General features: G+C 44.1%; 1 protein-coding gene across 1 annotated transcript in view; it reads right to left on the bottom strand.

Moving 5' to 3' along the window:
• Window positions 1-239: 239 nt before the first annotated feature.
• PIWIL1 (piwi like RNA-mediated gene silencing 1) overlaps window positions 240-21,289 on the bottom strand; it is a 135,604-nt gene continuing 114,554 nt past the window's right edge. The window contains exons 17-20 of the mRNA XM_040422529.1: window positions 14,457-14,610; window positions 2,422-2,547; window positions 1,604-1,751; window positions 240-924 (exon numbers count right to left, since the gene is read on the bottom strand). Of these exons, the coding sequence (XP_040278463.1) occupies window positions 808-924; window positions 1,604-1,751; window positions 2,422-2,547; window positions 14,457-14,610 (545 nt within the window). The 3' untranslated portion in view covers window positions 240-807. The remainder of the gene's footprint in view (window positions 925-1,603; window positions 1,752-2,421; window positions 2,548-14,456; window positions 14,611-21,289) is intronic.

The following is a 21,289-nucleotide window of genomic DNA, read 5'->3' on the forward strand; positions in this document are numbered from 1 at the left end:
AACACACACAATAAAATGCCTACATGTGCTGTTCATAGGAAATGCGGATAACATGATAGGAAGTCTATGCAAAGAAGCTGATGCTACTACCATGGTGACTCGAGAGCCAGCACAACAGTCAGTTTGGAGTCAGCTGTTGAGCTGCAGGTCTCCTCTATAATCTCAGACATCACTTTCATCCATAAGCCAGTACCACACGAATCTTCACCACACGGAAAGGAATGCTGAAACAATTTATTTACCATGAAGAAAGAACAAAAATAAGTACAAACAAGTCATGACAAGTCTATCGAAATAAGTGCAAACTTCTGCTGCCCAGTGTTCAAGTACTCTGAACATATGAAGTATCAAATGTGCAATTTTTATATATCAGGAACCCATTTAAGGTTCTGGTCACATCATGTTGGATGTGCACATCCAGCATGTGTGCCAGGTCCATACAATTTTATAGACCCAATAGATGCCAAAAGAATCTGCGTTCCACCAACTGACCCATGCAAGTCGATGGCGTATTGCGTTGAACTTTAGCGATGTATGTCTTTTTTCAACCGTACAAACTATGCTACCATTAAAAAATAAAAATAAAAAAACTTTCAAAGTCTCGTTCACGTCAGGTTGGCTGGTGACCACATGCTTGACTTAATACGCTTCATTAATACCCAGGGGAACAAAAAAAGAAAAAACGGCAGCTAGAATTAGGACATCAGCTGGCATTTTTTTTTCCAACTTTCAAAAGTGCAGAACAGGCCAACCTCTTCACCCCCACCCCCACCCCCACTTCTCAACTTTCAGTGCTCTTTGTAAAATTTACAGGTAATAGAGGAGGCTGGACAGGGAATTGTGAGGTTCTCTGTGGATGCTTTGCCCAACCAGAAAGGCAAGCTTGTGAGCATACTGGCACGGTGCTGGAACTCTGATGACGCCCTAAAGCGGGGGGGAAAAAAACAAAACAGTAAGTGAACAGTAAATAAATGGAATGTATTAGGCTTCAGAAATCTCATCATCATTAAAGGGGTTGTCTCACTTTAGCAGTTGGCATTCATCATATAGACAAAGTTAAAGGGGTTTTCCCGAGACAGCGTAGCTGCCTTCTCAAACAATTGATCGGCAGGGGTCCAGGGTGTCGAACACCCACCAATCAGATACTGATGGCCTATAAAAGGGTAGGTCATCAGTATTAAAATCCTGGAAAACCCATTTAAAATACAAGGAACTTACTAATGTATTGCTGTCCATATTGCCCACTTTGCTGGCTTGGTTCATTTTTCCTTTGCATTATACACCTCTGTTTTCCACGGGTTATGGCCACTGCTGCTACGCAAAAAAAAAAAGGTGGACAGAATAGGATTTGCTGCGCATGCATGCCTAGGGACCACTTTTTCCTATAGTGTGCAAGCACAACCACCCCTGTTAGATTGCAGGGTGGTCGTAACCCCTGGATACAGGCAGTGTATAATGTGATGGAAAAATGTATAAAGCCAGCAAAGGAGGCAATATGGAGAAACACAATACATTAGTAAGTGCCTTGCAATAACTTTATCTACATGATAAATGCCATTTTCTGAAGTGAGAGGACCCCTTTAATAAACCAGCGATGACATACAGGCCAGTTGTAGTACTGGTGGCACAGCTTGTAGGTGAGGCGCTGCATGTGGTCAGGTTTCAGTCCTCCTTCATCGAACACAACATTGTAATGTGTAGGGGAGACGGTTCCCTGTCTCACAGACTGGCTGATAATGAAGAAGTCATACCTGAAGCAGACAAAGCACACAAACGGTTAACACATGACGGCATCAACAGTCATAAGAAGTTCTGTGTAATGTGTCGAGAACATCTGGGATCCACACCACTCTGGAAAATGACTTCACCTGAATGGAGCTGTGCTGCAGTTCCCTGCACAGCCGGGTGGTAGGGGTGTCACCGTGCAGGGAAAATCACTAAAGGGGCTGACCCTTCATTCGCTCAGTCAAGGGGATGATCCACAGAGATCGGAGCCATAACAATCAAAGTGATGGCATAAGAAAGAGATAGGTCATCACCTTAATGGGAACACTCCTTTAAGGAAGCCCTATGAAATCCTATCGAAGGGAGCTAAACTGCTTTTGCTGTCCAGTTCCCCTTCCTCTTGTTTTAAAGGGGAATTCTGAAACAATTAAAATTCCCCCAAGGAAAGAGCACCACATGTATACATGGTTATGTATGGTATTGCAGCTCAGCTCCATTTACTTGAATGACAGAGAACTCCTTGACCAGAGAGGTGCAGTTTTTGGAAAAGAAAAAAAAAAAAAGAAAAAAAAAAAAAAAAGGCAGCCAACTTTACCAGAAAAGGTTAGAAGTTAGGACTTGGGGGGTCTCCCAACAGCCTTGCTTTATACAGCACTAGATCCCCCTCCTTCACCACCAGGCACACATCTTACGTACCATTCAGGTCGGGTGACTTCAATGTCAACTACTGTTCCTGGTGGTGGGTTCTGGAGCCGACCGCCCAAAACAGCAAAGAATCTGGCGTTTATCCTCTTCTTCACCACAATCACTGTCAGTTTAGGACTTGGGAAAAAAAACAAAAAACACTGATATAAAAAGGAGAAGCGTCCCCAGAAGCGCTCCTATAGTACAGACGTCCTGCCAGACCTGAGACAACTACTGTACCGACTAATCATCCTCTTGAAGTGCAAAGTGGATTGTCAGTCAGAGAAATGAATACGTCAGGGTTTCTTCAGAAATGGGTGGTGGCATGCTATGAAAAGGAGTCTCCCGTGTCACAATGGCCGATCAAAAGATACACAGGAATTAAAGATACAGACGCGTCCTGGAGGTGGTTGATTCATTCCTCCTGGACGCGCCGGCGCGTCCTCTCGCGAGACGCGAGATTTCCTGTGAACGCGCGCACACAGGAACGGAAGGTAAGAGAGTTGATCTCCAGCCTGCCAGCGGCGATCGTTCGCTGGCAGGCTGGAGATGTGTTTTTTTTAACCCCTAACAGGTATATTAGACGCTGTTATGATAACAGCGTCTAATATACCTGCTACCTGGTCCTCTGGTGGTCCCCTTTATTTGGATCGACCACCAGAGGACACAGGTAGCTCAGTAAAGTAGCACCAAGCACCACTACACTACACTACACATTCCCCCCCCCCCACCCGTCACTTATTAACCCCTTATTAGCCCCTGATCACCCCATATAGACTCCCTGATCACCCCCCTGTCATTGATCAACCCCCTGTAAAGCTCCATTCAGACGTCCGCATGATTTTTACGGATCCACTGATAGATGGATCGGATCCGCAAAACGCATCCGGACGTCTGAATGAAGCCTTACAGGGGCGTGATCAATGACTGTGGTGATCACCCCATATAGACTCCCTGATCACCCCCCTGTCATTGATTACCCCCCTGTAAAGCTCCATTCAGATGTCCGCATGATTTTTACGGATGCACTGATAGATGGATCGGATCCGCAAAACGCATACGGACATCTGAATGAAGCCTTATAGGGGCGTGATCAATGACTGTGGTTATCACCCCATATAGACTCCCTGATCACCCCCCTGTCATTGATCACCCCCCTGTCATTGATCACCCCTCTGTAAGGCTCCATTCAGACATTTTTTTGGCCCAAGTTAGCGGAATTATTATTTTTTTTTCTTACAAAGTCTCATATTCCACTAACTTGTGTCAAAAAATAAAATCTCACATGAACTCACCATACCCCTCACGGAATCCAAATGCGTAAAATTTTTTAGACATTTATATTCCAGACTTCTTCTCACGCTTTAGGGCCCCTAGAATGCCAGGGCAGTATAAATACCCCACATGTGACCCCATTTTGGAAAGAAGACACCCCCAGGTATTCCGTGAGGGGCATATTGAGTCCATGAAAGATTGAAATTTTTGTCCCAAGTTAGCGGAAAGGGAGACTTTGTGAGAAAAAAATAAAAAATATCAATTTCCGCTAACTTGTGCAAAAAAATAAAAAATTTCTATGAACTCGCCATGCCCCTCATTGAATACCTTGGGGTGTCTTCTTTCCAAAATGGGGTCACATGTGGGGTATTTATACTGCCCTGGCATTCTAGGGGCCCCAAAGCGTGAGAAGAAGTCTGGTATCCAAATGTCTAAAAATGCCCTCCTAAAAGGAATTTGGGCACCTTTGCGCATCTAGGCTGCAAAAAAGTGTCACACATCTGGTATCGCCGTACTCAGGAGAAGTTGGGGAATGTGTTTTGGGGTGTCATTTTACATATACCCATGCTGGGTGAGAGAAATATCTTGGTCAAATGCCAACTTTGTATAAAAAATGGGAAAAGTTGTCTTTTGCCAAGATATTTCTCTCACCCAGCATGGGTATATGTAAAATGACACCCCAAAACACATTCCCCAACTTCTCCTGAGTACGGAGATACCAGATGTGTGACACTTTTTTGCAGCCTAGGTGGGCAAAGGGGCCCATATTCCAAAGAGCACCTTTCGGATTTCACAGGTCATTTTTTACAGAATTTGATTTCAAACTCCTTACCACACATTTGGGCCCCTAGAATGCCAGGGCAGTATAACTACCCCACAAGTGACCCCATTTTGGAAAGAAGAGACCCCAAGGTATTCGCTGATGGGCATAGTGAGTTCATGGAAGTTTTTATTTTTTGTCACAAGTTAGTGGAATATGAGACTTTGTATGAAAAAAAAAAAAAAAAAAACCCATCAGCATTTTCCACTTTTTTTTTTTTTTCATACAAAGTCTCATATTCCACTAACTTGTGACAAAAAATAAAAACTTCCATGAATACCTTTTTATTTTTTGTCACAAGTTAGTGGAATATGAGACTTTGTAAAAAAATAAATAAAAAAAATTCATCATTTTCCGCTAACTTGTGACAAAAAATAAAAAGTTCTATGAACTCACTATGCCCATCAGCGAATACCTTAGGGTGTGTACTTTCAGAAATGGGGTCATTTGTGGGGTGTTTGTACTGTCTGGCCATTGTAGAACCTCAGGAAACATGACAGGTGCTCAGAAAGTCAGAGCTGCTTCAAAAAGCGGAAATTCACATTTTTGTACCATAGTTTGTAAACGCTATAACTTTTAACCAAACCATTTTTTTTTTACCCAAACATTTTTTTTTATCAAAGACATGTAGAACAATAAATTTAGAGCAAAATTTATATATGGATCTCGTTTTTTTTTGCAAAATTTTACAACTGAAAGTGAAAAATGTCATTTTTTTTGCAAAAAAATCGTTAAATTTCGATTAATAACAAAAAAAAGTAAAAATGTCAGCAGCAATGAAATACCACCAAATGAAAGCTCTATTAGTGAGAAGAAAAGGAGGTAAAATTCATTTGGGTGGTAAGTTGCATGACCGAGCAATAAACGGTGAAAGTAGTGTAGGTCAGAAGTGTAAAAAGTGGCCTGGTCATTAAGGGTGTTTAAGCTAGGGGAGCTGAGGTGGTTAAATCAATTTTTTTTTTTTTGGGTGATTGTTTTGGTTGCCTAGTTCACCTAAGGGCTGGGTAGGCTCACCAGATACAACCACCATTGACTGCTCCAGCACTACCCTTGATAAATGGGGTAATGCGGTTGTCAGCACACATGGGAACGGAGAAGATCATCAGACACCGGATCTGGTGATGACTTAACCATGAGAATGAAATGTAATCTGCGGACAGCATGTTATAGAGCAGGAGGAGCGGAAAAACTCAGCAAAACTTGAAATCTAGATATATTTAAATTCCTACTCATTTAGGGGTTTGACGTCAAGGAGGCGGTCCTATCAGTGGCTGGGAGCGATAGCTGTCAATCACTGATAGGACCGCCTCCTCAACAGCAAAGCCCAGAAAGAGCAGCAATTCAATTGAATAAATTTCAAGTTTTGCTGAACCTTTTCCCATAAAACTATACTTCAATTTGCTCAGCTCCTCCTGCTCTATAACATGATCTCTGCAGACTACGTCGCAAGTTGGTGGTTTCCCTTTCAGGAGGCGTCAATTTTCTTTTTTTTTTTACTCCCTGCCTTCCCAGACCTATAACTATTATTTTTCCATTCACATCGCTGCATAAGGGCTTGCCAGACAAGTTGCACTTTCTAATGGCACCATTTAGTATTGCATACGATGATGTAGTGGGAAAATACATCCCAAATGGAGAGAAATTGGTATTAAAAATATATATATATATATATATATAATTTTTTCCAATTGCAGCCATTGTAGGCAGGTATCAGCTGCACAACAATATCTGCTGCACATATACATCACGTTGGGGAGGGATTAATGGGATGTTCACAATACAGCTTTTGTGTTTTGAGCACTTAGTACAGCGCTCATACAAATTTTTAAAGGCTATGGACACCTTTTGCATTAAAAATCAATAAACTCATATCTTACTGTAAGCAGCACATCATCAAATGGCACTTGTTTGATTAGTGTATCGGCTCCGCTTCACATGCCCTCAGAAATGCTCTTCTATGAGACTCACTCACTGTTTCTCATGTCTCCTCAGGCTCTGTGGGTGTTCCTGTTGATTTCACATGCACCAGGACAGCCCCGCCCCCATACCCTGTCACATTGCACAGCTCTGCTGCCCCGCCCCCATACCCTGTCACATTGCACAGCTCTGCTGCCCCGCCCCCATACCCTGTCACATTGCACAGCTCTGCTGCCCCGCCCCCATACCCTGTCACATTGCACAGCTCTGCTGCCCCGCCCCCATACCCTGTCACATTGCACAGCTCTGCTGCCCCGCCCCCATACCCTGTCACATAGCACAGCACTTTGCCCCGCCCCCACATCCTGTCACATAGCTCAGCCCCGCCCCCACAGCCTGTTACATAGCACAGCTCTGCCACGCCCCCGCATCCTGTTACATAGCACAGCTCTGCCACGCCCCCGCATCCTGTTACACAGCACAGCCCCGCTCCCACATCCTGTTACACAGCACAGGCCCACCCCCACATCCTGTTACACAGCACAGGCCCGCCCCCACATCCTGTTACACAGCACAGGCCCGCCCCCACATCCTGTTACACAGCACAGGCCCGCCCCCACATCCTGTTACACAGCACAGGCCCGCCCCCACATCCTGTTACACAGCACAGGCCCGCCCCCACATCCTGTTACACAGCACAGGCCCGCCCCCACATCCTGTTACACAGCACAGGCCCGCCCCCACATCCTGTTACACAGCACAGCTCTACTGCCCCGCCCCCATACCCTGTCACATTGCACAGCTCTGCTGCCCCGCCCCAACATCCTGTCACATAGCACAGCACTTTGCCCCGCCCCCACATCCTGTCACATAGCTCAGCCCCGCCCCCACAGCCTGTTACATAGCACAGCTCTGCCACGCCCCCGCATCCTGTTACACAGCACAGCTCCCACATCCTGTTACACAGCACAGGCCCGCCCCCACATCCTGTTACACAGCACAGGCCCGCCCCCACATCCTGTTACACAGCACTGCCCCACCCCCACATCCCGTTACACAGCACTGCCCCACCCCCACATCCCGTTACACAGCACTGCCCCGCTCCCCACATCCCGTTACACAGCACTGCCCCGCCCCCACATCCCGTTACACAGCACTGCCCCGCCCACACATCCCGTTACACAGCACTGCCCCGCCCCCACATCCCGTTACACAGCACTGCCCCGCCCCCACATCCCGTTACATAGCTGCAGAGCTAGCAGCCACTTACCTACAGATAGATTGTAATCAGCAGATCTATTTCTCACTTACCATTCTGTAGAAAGTCCATTATTGTAGACAAGATATTTCTGCTGGTAATGTTAGGGCAGCAATCGATGGCATTATAAGCAGGATATAGATCTCATTATTGACACTCACTACCTGCTCTCTCTTCTGAATACAGCATTTGTCTGCAGTCCGCACAGTGAGCGCTCACTTTTCCCACACAGATTAGTACAGTGTGACGACACACAATGCCATGTACACATATAAGTACACAATGGGGGAGATTTATCAAAACTAGTGCAAAGGAAAACTGGCTTAGTTGCCCATAGCAACCAAATTCCTCATTTCATTTTCCAATGGAGCGGTGAAAAATGAAAGCTGGAATCTGATTTGTTGCTATGGGCAACTAAGCCAGTTCTACTTTATACCAGTTTAAAAAAATGACTATATATATATGACAGTGCTCTCAAACACTTTATTCACCCCTGTGGTTGCAGTGTTTTTAGCTCATTCACAGAACCTTTTTCAAGCTATCAGCTGAAACGTTGCGACTAGTGTTAAGCGAACCTGTGTTTAAAATTCGGCATACAAGGTTCGGGTTATCTAAGAATCCCATTATGGATTCTGCTACCAGAGACCATAACTTATGGTTTGTTGTAGCGGAATCCATAACGGAATTGCTAGATAACCCGAACCTGAAGCTTGTACTCCCAACATGAAACAAAAGTTCCCTCATCTCTAGTTGCGACCACAGGGGTGAATAAAGTGTTTTTCTTTTTACAAATTTTTTGTGAGAGTGCTGCCATTTTCTTTATTCTTATATTGTCCTGGATTTTTGGCCGGATCCTTTGGCCTGCACCTCCATATTTATATTTAGCCTGCTGTGCCGCCATTGTTTCCACATAAATAAATAATTACGGATACTCATGTAGTATGTAAATGTTTTACTTTCGGCCCATAATAGAACAGTCCTTTTTTTTTTTTTTTTTTTTTGGGGGGGGGGGGGGGGGGGGACGGACGGACGGACAGAGAGAGAGACAAGGTAAACTATTTTTTTTTATTTTGTAAATTTTATATGTAAAATTGGGAAAGGGGGAGATTTCAACTTTTAGTACTTTATTATTTTTTTTACACTTTTTTATTTATTTACCAACTACCTGGCGCACATGAGGGGTTAATTGTCGCGGTGCCCTGTTATTGAGGCCGGGTGCCGGGTATGTGATACCACCGCTGACACCTGCTGCCTACATTCATTGGTGGCGCAGTGGCCGCAGTCCTTCCCCTCCTCCTCCGTGCTATCTCCCAATTAGTGGCAGCGGCGTCACAGTGGGGAGGGATGGAGGGACTCCCTCCTTCTCCGTTGTGCTGGTGAAGAGAACATGGCGCGCACTGAGAGCGGCACGCCATGTTCTCTAACTGATACTAGGCTGCATAGCCTAGTATCATTAAATAGTAAGACCCGGTATCGTATCGATCCAGGTATAAAAGTATAGACTGGGTATCAATACTTCGATACCTGGTGCAACTCTGCTGGGTAGATCATGTTATAATTTTATAGAGCAGGTCGTTACGGACGCAGCGATACCTAATATTTTTTATTTTACACCCAGAATTTTTTTTTACAATCGGGTTTTTGTTTCTTTATTTTCCAAAAGTCTTTTTTTTTTTACCAATTATGTGTGGATATAGGAAATCTTTTTTTTTTTTTTACATTTTGGGTCTGATGGCTTACAATGCAAGTACACTGTATAGTGTACTGCAGTGTATTTTCATTCAAATTAGCCTTTAGCAGGAGTCTAATCAAGCTTAGAAATACCATGGCAAGCCGGATGCCTGTAAAGGTATCCAGTTGCAATGGTAACCATTAAGACGCTGCCACAGCAGCGCAGTGGCCCGAGGGGCAAGGGAGCTCCCTCCCTCAGCTTAACCTTCATGCATCAGGCTGCTGCGACACCAGCGCAACGACCTGGTGCTTAGCCAGTCCATACAGCAGTCTCTAAGGACCGCGGCATGGAAGGGGTTAAACGGCTGACATCGTTGCCAGCCGTTTCAAGCAGAGTGTCAGCTGGTGTCCAGTTGCAGTGGTAACCATTGGGAGGCTGCCACAGCAGCACAGCGGCCCGATGGGCAAGGGAGGTCCCTCCCTCAGCTTACCCTTCAAGCATCGGGCTGCTGCCACAGCAGAGCAGCGACCCGGTGCTAAGCCAGTCCATACAGCAGTCCCTAAGGACCACGGCATGGAAGAGGTTAAACGGTCGACATTGTTGCCAACACCGATGTCAGCCGTTTCAAGCAGAGTGTCAGCTGTATGTTACAGCTGACACACTGCCCCGCTGACGCTCTGAAATCTTGAAAGTGTGGGGTGTTGAGTGCTCTGCCATCCTGAACTGTGGGGGTAGAGGCATTAACCCTTTAAGCAATTGGCCGCTGTGCATAGGAAAAAAATTATGGTTTATGATCTCCGGGGCCAGAAAACTTTACATCCTCAATAAAGGTCATACAAGACCTTTAATATAACTTTTTTTTAAATTATTACCGATATCTTCTGTAACTAGGGCTGACATAAGTAGCCCCAGTCCCAGAGGCAATACAGTCCCCAGAGAGGTTGCACAGTGGTGTAAAAACTTTCAGCAGAGCTGATCTGTGTCTGTTAACCACCTCAGCCCCCAGTGCTTAAACACCCTGAAAGACCAGGCCACTTTTTACACTTCTGACCTACACTACTTTCACCATTTATTGCTCGGTCATACAACTTACCACCCAAATGAATTTTACCTCCTTTTCTTCTCACTAATAGAGCTTTCATTTGGTGGTATTTCATTGCTGCTGACATTTTTACTTTTTTTGGTATTAATCGAAATTTAACGATTTTTTTTGCAAAAAAATGAAATTTTTCACTTTCAGTTGTAAAATTTTGCAAAAAAAACGAGATCCATATATAAATTTTGCTCTAAATTTATTGTTCTACATGTCTTTGTCTAAAAAAAAAATGTTTGGGTAAAAAAAAAAATGGTTTGGGTAAAAGTTATAGCGTTTACAAACTATGGTACAAAAATGTGAATTTCCGCTTTTTGAAGCAGCTCTGACTTTCTGAGCACCTGTCACGTTTCCTGAGGTTCTACAATGCCCAGACAGTACAAACACCCCACAAATGACCCCATTTCGGAAAGTACACACCCTAAGATATTCGCTGATGGGCATAGTGAATTCATAGAACTTTTTATTTTTTGTCACAAGTTAGCGGAAAATGATGATTTTTTTTTTTTCTTACAAAGTCTCATATTCCACTAACTTGTGACAAAAAATAAAAACTTCCATGAACTCACTATGCCCATCACGAAATACCTTGGGGTCTCTTCTTTCCAAAATGGGGTCACTTGTGGGGTAGTTATACTGCCCTGGCATTCTAGGGGCCCAAATGTGTGGTAAGGAGTTTGAAATCAAATTCTGTAAAAAATGACCAGTGAAATCCGAAAGGTGCTCTTTGGAATATGGGCCCCTTTGCCCACCTAGGCTGCAAAAAAGTGTCACACATCTGGTATCCCCGTACTCAGGAGAAGTTGAGGAATGTGTTTTGGGGTGTCTTTTTACATATACCCATGCTGGGTGAGAGAAATATCTTGGTCAAATGCCAACTTTGTATAAAAAAATAAGAAAAGTTGTCTTTTGCCAAGATATTTCTCTCACCCAGCATGGGTATATGTAAAATGACACCCCAAAACACATTCCCCACCTTCTCCAGAGTACGGAGATACCAGATGTGTGACACTTTTTTGCAGCCTAGGTGGGCAAAGGGGCCCACATTCCAAAGAGCACCTTTCGGATTTCACTGGTCATTTTTTACAGAATTTGATTTCAAACTCCTTACCACACATTTGGGCCCCTAGAATGCCAGGGCAGTATAACTACCCCACAAGTGACCCCATTTTGGAAAGAAGAGACCCCAAGGTATTCGCTGATGGGCATAGTGAGTTCATGGAAGTTTTTATTTTTTGTCACAAGTTAGTGGAATATGAGACTTTGTAAGAAAAAAATAAATAAAAAAAAAATCATCATTTTCCACTAACTTGTGACAAAAAAAAAAAAATTTCTAGGAACTCGCCATGCCCCTCACGGAATACCTTGGGGTGTCTTCTTTCCAAAATGGGGTCACTTGTGGGGTAGTTATACTGCCCTGGCATTTTCCAGGGGCCCTGATGTGTGGTAAGTAGGTAAATGACCTGTGAAATCCGAAAGGTGCTCTTTGGAATGTGGGCCCCTTTGCCCACCTAGGCTGCAAAAAAGTGCCACACATGTGGTATCTCCGTACTCGGGAGAAGTTGGGGAATGTGTTTTGGGGTGTCATTTTACATATACCCATGCTGGGTGAGATAAATATCTTGCTCAAATGCCAACTTTGTATAAAAAAATGGGAAAAGTTGTCTTTTGCCAAGATATTTCTCTCACCCAGCATGGGTATATGTAAAATGACACCCCAAAACACATTCCCCACCTTCTCCTGAGTACGGCGATACCAGATGTGTGACACTTTTTATGCAGCCTAAATGCGCAAAGGAGCCCACATTCCTTTTATGAGGGCATTTTTAGACATTTGGATCCCAGACTTCTTCTCACGCTTTAGGGCCCCTAGAATGCCAGGGCAGTATAAATACCCCACATGTGACCCCATTTTGGAAAGAAGACACCCCAAGGTATTCAATGAGGGGCATGGCGAGTTCATAGAAATTTTTTTTTTTTTTGGCACAAGTTAGCGGAAATTGATTTTATTTATTTTTTTCTCACAAAGTCTCCCTTTCCGCTAACTTGGGACAAAAATTTCAATCTTTCATGGACTCAATATGCCCCTCACGGAATACCTGGGGGTGTCTTCTTTCCGAAATGGGGTCACATTTATGTGTGGTATTTATACTGCCCTGGCATTCTAGGGGCCCTAAAGCGTGAGAAGAAGTCTGGAATATAAATGTCTAAAATTTTTTACGCATTTGGATTCCGTGAGGGGTATGGTGAGTTCATGTGAGATTTAATTTTTTGACACAAGTTAGTGGAATATGAGACTTTGTAAGAAAAAAAAATAAATTTCCGCTAACTTGGGCCAAAAAAATGTCTGAATGGAGCCTTACAGAGGGGTGATCAATGACAGGGGGGGTGATCAATGACAGGGGGGGTGATCAATGACAGGGGGGGTGATCAATGACAGGGGGGGTGATCAATGACAGGGGGGTGATCAGGGAGTCTATATGGGGTGATCACCACAGTCATTGATCACGCCCCTGTAAGGCTCCATTCAGACGTCCGTGTGCGTTTTGCGGATCCGATCCATCTATCAGTGGATCCGTAAAAATCATGCGGACATCTGAATGGAGCTTTACAGGGGGGTGATCAATGACAGGGGGGTGATCAATGACAGGGGGGTAATCAATGACAGGGGGGTAATCAGGGAGTCTATATGGGGTGATCACCACAGTCATTGATCATGCCCCTGTAAGGCTCCATTCAGACGTCCGTATGTGTTTTGCGGATCCGATCCATCTATCAGTGGATCCGTAAAAATCATGCGGACGTCTGTATGGAGCTTTACAGGGGTGTGATCAATGACAGGGGGGTAATCAATGACAGGGGGGTGATCAGGGAGTATATATGGGGTGATCAAGGGTGAATAAGGGGTTAATAAGTGACGGGGGGGGGGGGGGGTGTAGTGTAGTGTGGTGCTTGGTGCAACATATTACTGAGCTACCTGTGTCCTCTGGTGGTCGATCCAAACAAAGGGGACCACCAGAGGACCAGGTAGCAGGTATATTAGACGCTGTTATCATAACAGCGTCTAATATACCTGTTAGGGGTTAAAAAAAATCACATCTCCAGCCTGCCAGCGAACGATCGCCGCTGGCAGGCTGGAGATCCACTTTCTTACCTTCCGTTCCTGTGAGCGCGCGCGTTCACAGGAAATCTTGGCCATCGCGAGAGGACGCGCCGGCGCGTCCACTCGGAATGAATCAACCACCTCCAGGACGCGTCTGTGCGTACAGCGGTCCGGAGGTGGTTAAACCCCAGCAGCTCACGCTGTCATCCTGCCCCCAGCAATCACATGACCACTGGAACGGGAAGTGGCGGCGCTCATTGAGTGCTACATACGCAGTGATCAGGAAGGCAGGGACGGTAAAATAGTCACTGACAGCTGGCTTCCATGCAGAAATGCTTGCAGATCGTCCAGTCGGGAGGCAATTAAGCATGCTTAGAATACCACACAACTACCATCAGGTGCACAGGTTTAAAGGGAACCTGTCACCAGTTTTATGGTGTCCTAACTAAGGGCAACATAAATAAGTGATTGATTCTCTTAGCACAATGTCGGGTCACTTTCTTTATTTGACCCAGTCAATCTGCCAACATCTTGTATGGAAAAGCTCCAGCTGATAATGATGAGTCATGAATATTCATGAGCTCCCGACTCTCCCCGCCCACCTGCTGCTGAATGAGTTTGTTTCCATATGAATCAGCAGCAGGTGGGCAGGGGAGTGGCTATAGCTCTGAATTAAAAAAAACGCTGGACTCACTGACATCACGCTGGACTCAAATCAGCTCATTAGCATGCGGCATGTGGCATCTTTGTGTGTATATTATGAGGTAACCATCTGTCACACCAGTAAGTGAATACATCTAAGGTACTTTTTAGTAGTTAATGATTGTATATAATTAGTTAGATTATAATCAAATATCCACATGACAGTTTCCCTTTAAATGGTTAAATCAAATCTACACGGAAGCCAACCTGTAATTTTTCCCAACAGACTTTAGACAGTCCTTGAACTGTGGGACCTCGTAGCTCACAATCGTTTTCAGCTGACCGTCGCCCACACCGTCTCTGTAGATGATAATGCGGTGTGGCATGTCCTCGTTCAGCTTATACCAAGCCTGCAGCGCCGCTGGAGAGAAAAATATGGCTTTTAAATAAACCAGGCCATAAAGAGAAGTTAAATCAATGCACCCATCCCCCCACAGATCATCACTACATGTTCAGATCTATTACACCGCGCAACAATGATTTTGCTACTGAGGAAAAAAACTTGATTTATACTAAAATGAGTGCCCCGATTCCAAATATGAACTCAGAATTTGCCTGACACGTCTAGATTTAAAGTTATACATGTAAAGCCTATTAAGTGATAATATTAATGTATTATATTGGAGATATTCAATGGACATGTCCAGACGCACTCAGGCTGATGTCAGCAGTCGGTATATAAGGCAAGATGGACAGATTTTGATAAAGTGATCTGTTATACTGCTATCAGTTTTGAAACTTAAGATGGATAAACGCAAATATGTTTGACGATCCAGACAATTTCTGCTACATATGCAGAAAATACACTACTTATGATCAGCGTAAGAATCTGACAAAGCGAGTGCGTCTTGCACCTTGGGATGCATTTGAGCTAGTAGTGCAGAACTTCCTTGGGAACAGACGGGCTGCAAACTATGCTGAAGTAGTAGACAACATGCTTTCAGCATATGAACAACTTGGCTGCCGAATGTCATTGAAAGTGCATTTCTTACATTCCCATCTTGATTTTTTCCGACACGTAAGTGACGAACATGGAGAGCGGTTCCATAAAGATATCAAAGCTGCTGGAATCACAACATGATGGGGGACTACTGCTGGTTTTTGCAACAGGAAAAACGAGATTTTTGTATAACTTACCAGTAAAATCTCTTTCTCGCTCTTTCCTTGGGGGACACAGAAGACCTTGGGTATAGCTCATCTCCATAGGAGGCGTGACACTAAGTGAAGACTGTTAAGCCCCTCCTCCACAGCTATACCCTCAGCCTGGAGAGAGAGACTGCCAGTTGCGTGTCCAAGTAGTGAGAAAAGGCAAAGTCCAACAAGGAACCAACAAGCCAACTACCCAACGGGTAACAAAAAACTCGGAAACCGTGTAGAGAAAAACAATGAATGGGTGGGTGCTGTGTCCCCCAAGGAAAGAGCGAGAAAGAGATTTTACTGGTAAGTTATACAAAAATCTCGTTTTCTCGCCGTTTCCTTGGGGGACACAGAAGACCTTGGGACGTTCAAAAGCAGTCCAAAAGGGGAGGGATCACAGCTCCAAGGCGAAGCACCCGAAGGCATCAAGGAACCGCCGCCTGCAGATCCAGGCGGCCCAAGGCAGCATCTGCCAAAGCCAGAGTATGCACCCTGTAGAACTCGGTAAGGCGTGCAAGGAAGACCTGTGGCCGCCTTGCCCAAATGCATGGCCGAAGCCCAATGCCTCCGGCCCAGGAGGCACCGACCGCTCTGGTGAAATGAACGGTGACAGCAAAGGCAGAATCCTGCCCCTGGTGCGGTAACCTCAGCAATAGCCAATCTGATAAAGCGGAGGAAACCCACCCTGGAGTCAGTTAACCCTAAGCGCGGACCTCCAGGAAACCCAAGAGACCGAACGTCGACAAGAGTCGGAGATCTCCAAGTAAAAACGGCAAGGCCCAAACAACGTCCAAATCGGTGACGTGTTGAAGCGAAAGGCAAACACCACCTTCAGAAGGAAGGAAGGAACGGGATGTAGAACAGCCCTGTCCTGGGAAAAGACAGAAGGCTCGGAACAAAAAAGGAGCCATTCAGGCACCCGTCAGAGACACGACTGATACGGAAACACAACCGTACAGGACAGACTGGGTAGAGAGAACTTCTGTAACGGCTCCAAGGACAAGATTGGAGCGCCGAGAGCTCAGTATGTAGTTCCCAGGGCGGTACCGAAGGACAGTACAGAGGAACCAAAGAGCCACTTCGAGTAAGAAGGTCTTGACAGGCCCAGAGGGCCGGGGAACGCTGGAAGAGGAAGAACAGTGCCGATACTTGACACCTCAAGTAAAGGAATCCCAGTCCCAGGCCGGACTGGAAAAAAGACAGAACCATGGGGAGAGAAAAAGTCAGAGTGGGGAATGCACAGCTTCCCACAGAGCCCCAGACAAAAAAAAAACATAAGTCTTACGACAGATCCTGGACGAAACACAGCCAAGAGCGGACAGTAGCGAACCCGCTGGAGTCGCCTGGCAAGCGGGCGAAAAACCCAATGTGATCAGGCGCAGACCAGTAACACGGGCAGAAGGGTCGACAAAACTGGTCCCGTCGGCCCCCGAGCAACGTAGTCCCGTATCCACCCGAGTGGGGGAGCAGAAGGACAGACGGAAAGGAACCAAAGGGTCCGCCCAGCATCCGCCAGATGCCAGGACAAGACAGGCTAAAGTCCATGCTGATGTAGCCATGTTCTACAGTCCCGGTGTGGGAGATCAAAGGACAATCTGGACCGAAAGGTAGTCCCCCCAAGTTACCGAGAAGGTAAGTCTACAGCAGGACCATTGTCTTAGAATGGACCACGCAATCTGCACTCAGCGGGAGGACAGAACGCGGTAGACTCATAGAAACACAGAATGTGTCGGCAGATAAGAACCATTTGGCCCATTTAGTCTGCCCAATATACTGAATACTATGGATAGCCCCCGGCCCTTATCTTATATGAAGGATGGCCTTATGCCTATCCCATGCATGCTTAAACCCCTTCACTGTATTTGCAGCTACCACTTCTGCAGGAAGGCTATTCCATGCATCCACTACTCTCTCAGTAAAGTAATACTTCCTTATATTACTTTTAAACCTTTGCCCCTCTAATTTAAAACTGTGTCCTCTTGTGGTAGTTTTTCTTCTTTTAAATATGCTCTCCTCCTTTACCGAGTTGATTCCCTTTATGTATTTAGCAGTTTCTATCATATCCCCTCTGTCTCTTCTTTCTTCCAAGCTATACATGTTAAGGTCCTTTAACCTTTCCTGGTAAGTTTTATCCTGCAATCCATGTACTAGTTTAGTAGCTCTTCTCTGAACTCTCTCTAGAGTATCTATATCCTTCTGGAGATATGGCCTCCAGTACTGCGCACAATACTCCAAGTGAGGTCTCACCAGTGTTCTGTACAGCGGCATAAGCACTTCACTCTTTCTACTGCTTATACCTCTCCCTATACATCCAAGCATTCTGCTGGCATTTCGTGCTGCTCTATTACATTGTCTTCCCACCTTTAAGTCTTCTGAAATAATTACTCCTAAATCCCTTTCCTCAGATACTGAGGTCAGGACTGTGTCAAATATTCTATATTCTGCCCTTGGGTTTTTACGCCCCAGGTGCATTATCTTGCACTTATCCACATTAAATTTCAGTTTCCAGAGTTCTGACCATTCTTCTAGTTTTCCTAAATCCTTTTCCATTTGGCGTTTCCCTCCAGGAACATCAACCCTGTTACATATCTTTGTGTCATTAGCAAAAAGACAAACCTTACCATCGAGGCCTTTTGCAATATCACTTATGAAGATATTAAACAAAATTGGTCCCAGTACAGATCCCTGTGGAACCCCACTGGTAACATGACCTTGTTTTGAATGTTCTCCATTGACTACAACCCTCTGTTGTCTGTCCCTCAGCCACTGCCTAATCCACTCAACAATATGGGAGTCCATGCTCAATGACTGCAGTTTATTGATAAGTCTTCTATGTGGGACAGTGTCAAAAGCCTTACTAAAATCTAGATATGCGATGTCTACTGCACCTCCACCGTCTATTATTTTATTCACCCAGTCAAAAAAATCTAAGATTTGTTTGACATGATCTCCCTGAAGTAAACCCATGTTGTTTTTCATCTTGCAATCCATGGGATTTTAGATGTTCCACAATCCTATCCTTTAACCGCCTCACGTCCGCCCATAGGATATAAACGTCCTATGGGTGGACGTCTATTTCTGACAGCACGTTTTAAAACGTCCTGTCAGAAATAGCAGCTGCACGCTAATCGTGCAGCTGCTGATCGGGTTGCCCGCTGTCAGTGACAGCAGGGCAACCCTAAGACAAGGCAGGGACAGTGCCCAGGTGTCCCTGCCTTCACGATCGCTGCAGACACAGCGCTCACCGAGCGCTGTGTCTGCAGAGCAGGAAGCGCTGTGCGCTTCCTGTTCCGGCCCGGCGGTCATGTGACCGCCGTGACCGGAGTGTGCAGGAGCTGTGTGAGGTCTCTCAGAGACCTCGATCAGCCCTGCTCTGAGGCTGTACAGCGCTGGATTGCTGCTGTACAGCCTCTCTAGGGGTGCATTTGTCCTGTAACTGGGGCTACTATCTCAGCCCCAGTTACAGGAGAAATCAACTGTGAAAAAAAAAAAAGAAAAAGTGAAGCAAATGTCCCCCAGAGGTCTTGTATGACCTTATGGGGGACGAAAAGTGTAAAAAAAAATAAAAAAAATAAAAAAAATAAAGGGTTGAAAAAATAAAATAAAATAAAGTTTCACATGTAAAAAAAAAAAAAGTTCCCAAGTTAGGAATAAAAAAAAAAAAATTAAAATAGAAAAAATAAAGTAAAATAGACATATTTAGTATTGCCGCGTCCGTAAAAACCAGCTCTATAAAAATATCACATGACCTAACCCCTCAGATGAACACCGTAAAAAATAAATTAAAAAAACTGTGTCAAAACAAGCAATTTTTGTCACCTTGCATCACAAAAGGTGCAACACCAAGTGATCAAAAACGCGTATGTCCCACAAAATGGTACCAATAAAACCGGCACCTCATCCCGCAAAAAATGAGCCCCTACATAAGAAAATCTCTCAAAAAATAAAAAAACTATAGCTCTTAGAACATGGAGACACTAAAACATAATTTTTTTGGTTTCAAAAATGCTATTATTGTGTTAAAGTGAAACAAATAAAAAAAAGTATACATATTAGGTATTGCCGCGTCCGTAAAAACCAGCTCTATAAAAATATCACATGACCTAACCCCTCGGGTGAACACCGTAAAAAAAAAAAAAAAAAAAAACTGTGTCAAAACAAGCAATTTTTGTCACCTTGCATCACAAAAGGTGCAACACCAAGTGATCAAAAACGCGTATGTCCCACAAAATGGTACCAATAAAACCGTCACCTCATCCCGCAAAAAATGAGCCCCTACATAAGAAAATCTCTCAAAAAATAATAAAAACTATAGCTCTCAGAACATGGACACATTAAAACATAATTTTTTGGTTTCAAAAATGCTATTATTGTGTAAAACTTTAATAAATGAGAAAAAGTATACATATTAGGTATCGCCACGTCCGTAACAATCTGCTCTATAAAAATGTCACTTGACTGAACCCCTAAGGTGAACGCTGTAAAAATAAATAAATAGAAACTGTGCTAAAACAACCAATTTTTTGGTCACCTTGCCCCATAAAGTGTTATATTGAATGATCAAAAAATCATATGTACCCAAAAATAGTACTAATAAAACTGGCACCTTATCCCCTAGTTTCCAAAATGGGGTCACTTCTTGGGAGTTTCTACTGTAAGGGTGCATCAGGGGGCTTCAAATGGGACATGGCATCTAAAAACCATGTGGAGTTCCTTTCCTTCTGCGCCCTGCCGTGTGCCCATACAGCAGTTTACGACCACATGTGGGGTGTTTCTGTAAACCGCAGAATCTGGGTAATAAATATTGTGTTTTGTTTGGCTGTTAACCATCGATGTGTTAGAGAAAAAAATTGATTAAAATGGAAAATCTGCCAAAAAAGTGAAATTTAAAAATTTGATCTCCATTTTCCTTTAATTCTTGTGGAACGCCTAAAGGGTTAACAAAGTTTGTAAAATCGGTTTTGAATACCTTGAGGGGTGTAGTTTCTACAATGGGGTCATTTATGGGGGTATCCACTATGTAGGCCCCACAAAGTGACTTCAGACGTGAACTGGTCCTTATAAAGTGGGTTTTGGCAATTTTCTTAAAAATTTGAAGAATTGCTTCTAAACTTCTAAGCCTTCTAACGTCCTAAAAAAATAAAATGACATTTCCAAAATGATGCCAACATAAAGTAGACATATGGGGAATGTTAAATAATAAATATTTTATGAGGTATCACTTTCTGTTTTAAAAGCAGAGAAATTGAAATTTAGAAAATTGCGATTTTTTTAAAATTTTTGGGTAAATTTGGGATTTTTTCATAAATAAAGGTGAAATATTTTGACTCAAATTTATGACTATCATGAAGTACAATGTGTCACGAGAAAACAATCTCTGAATGACTTGGATAAATAAAGGCGTTCCAAAGTTATTACCACATAAAGTGAGATATGTCTGTTTTGCAAAATTTGGCCTGGTCAGGAAGGGGGCAAAGGGCCCAGATGGGAAGTGGTTAATAGGGTTTCCATTAATTTGCCTACTATTGATGTCAGACTCACTGGTCTATAGTTGCTTGATTCCTCCCTACTACCTTTCTTGTGAATGGGCACGACATTTGCCAATTTCCAATCTTCCGGGACGACTCCTGTTACTAATGATTGGTTAAATAAATCTGTTAACGGTTTTGCCAGCTCAACACTAAGCTCTTTTAATAATTTTGGGTGTATCTCATCAGGCCCCTGTGACTTATTTGTCTTCACCTTAGACAGCAAACTTAGAACATCTTCCTCTGTAAAGATACATGCATCAAACGATTTATTAGTCATTCTTTCTAGTGGAGGTCCTTCTCCTTTTTCTTTTGTAAAAACTGAACAGAAGTATTCATTAAGGCAGTCGGCTAGCCCTTTATTCTCTTCTACAT

Source organism: Bufo bufo, chromosome 3 (genome assembly GCF_905171765.1).
Source record: "Bufo bufo chromosome 3, aBufBuf1.1, whole genome shotgun sequence".
NCBI lineage: Eukaryota > Metazoa > Chordata > Amphibia > Anura > Bufonidae > Bufo > Bufo bufo.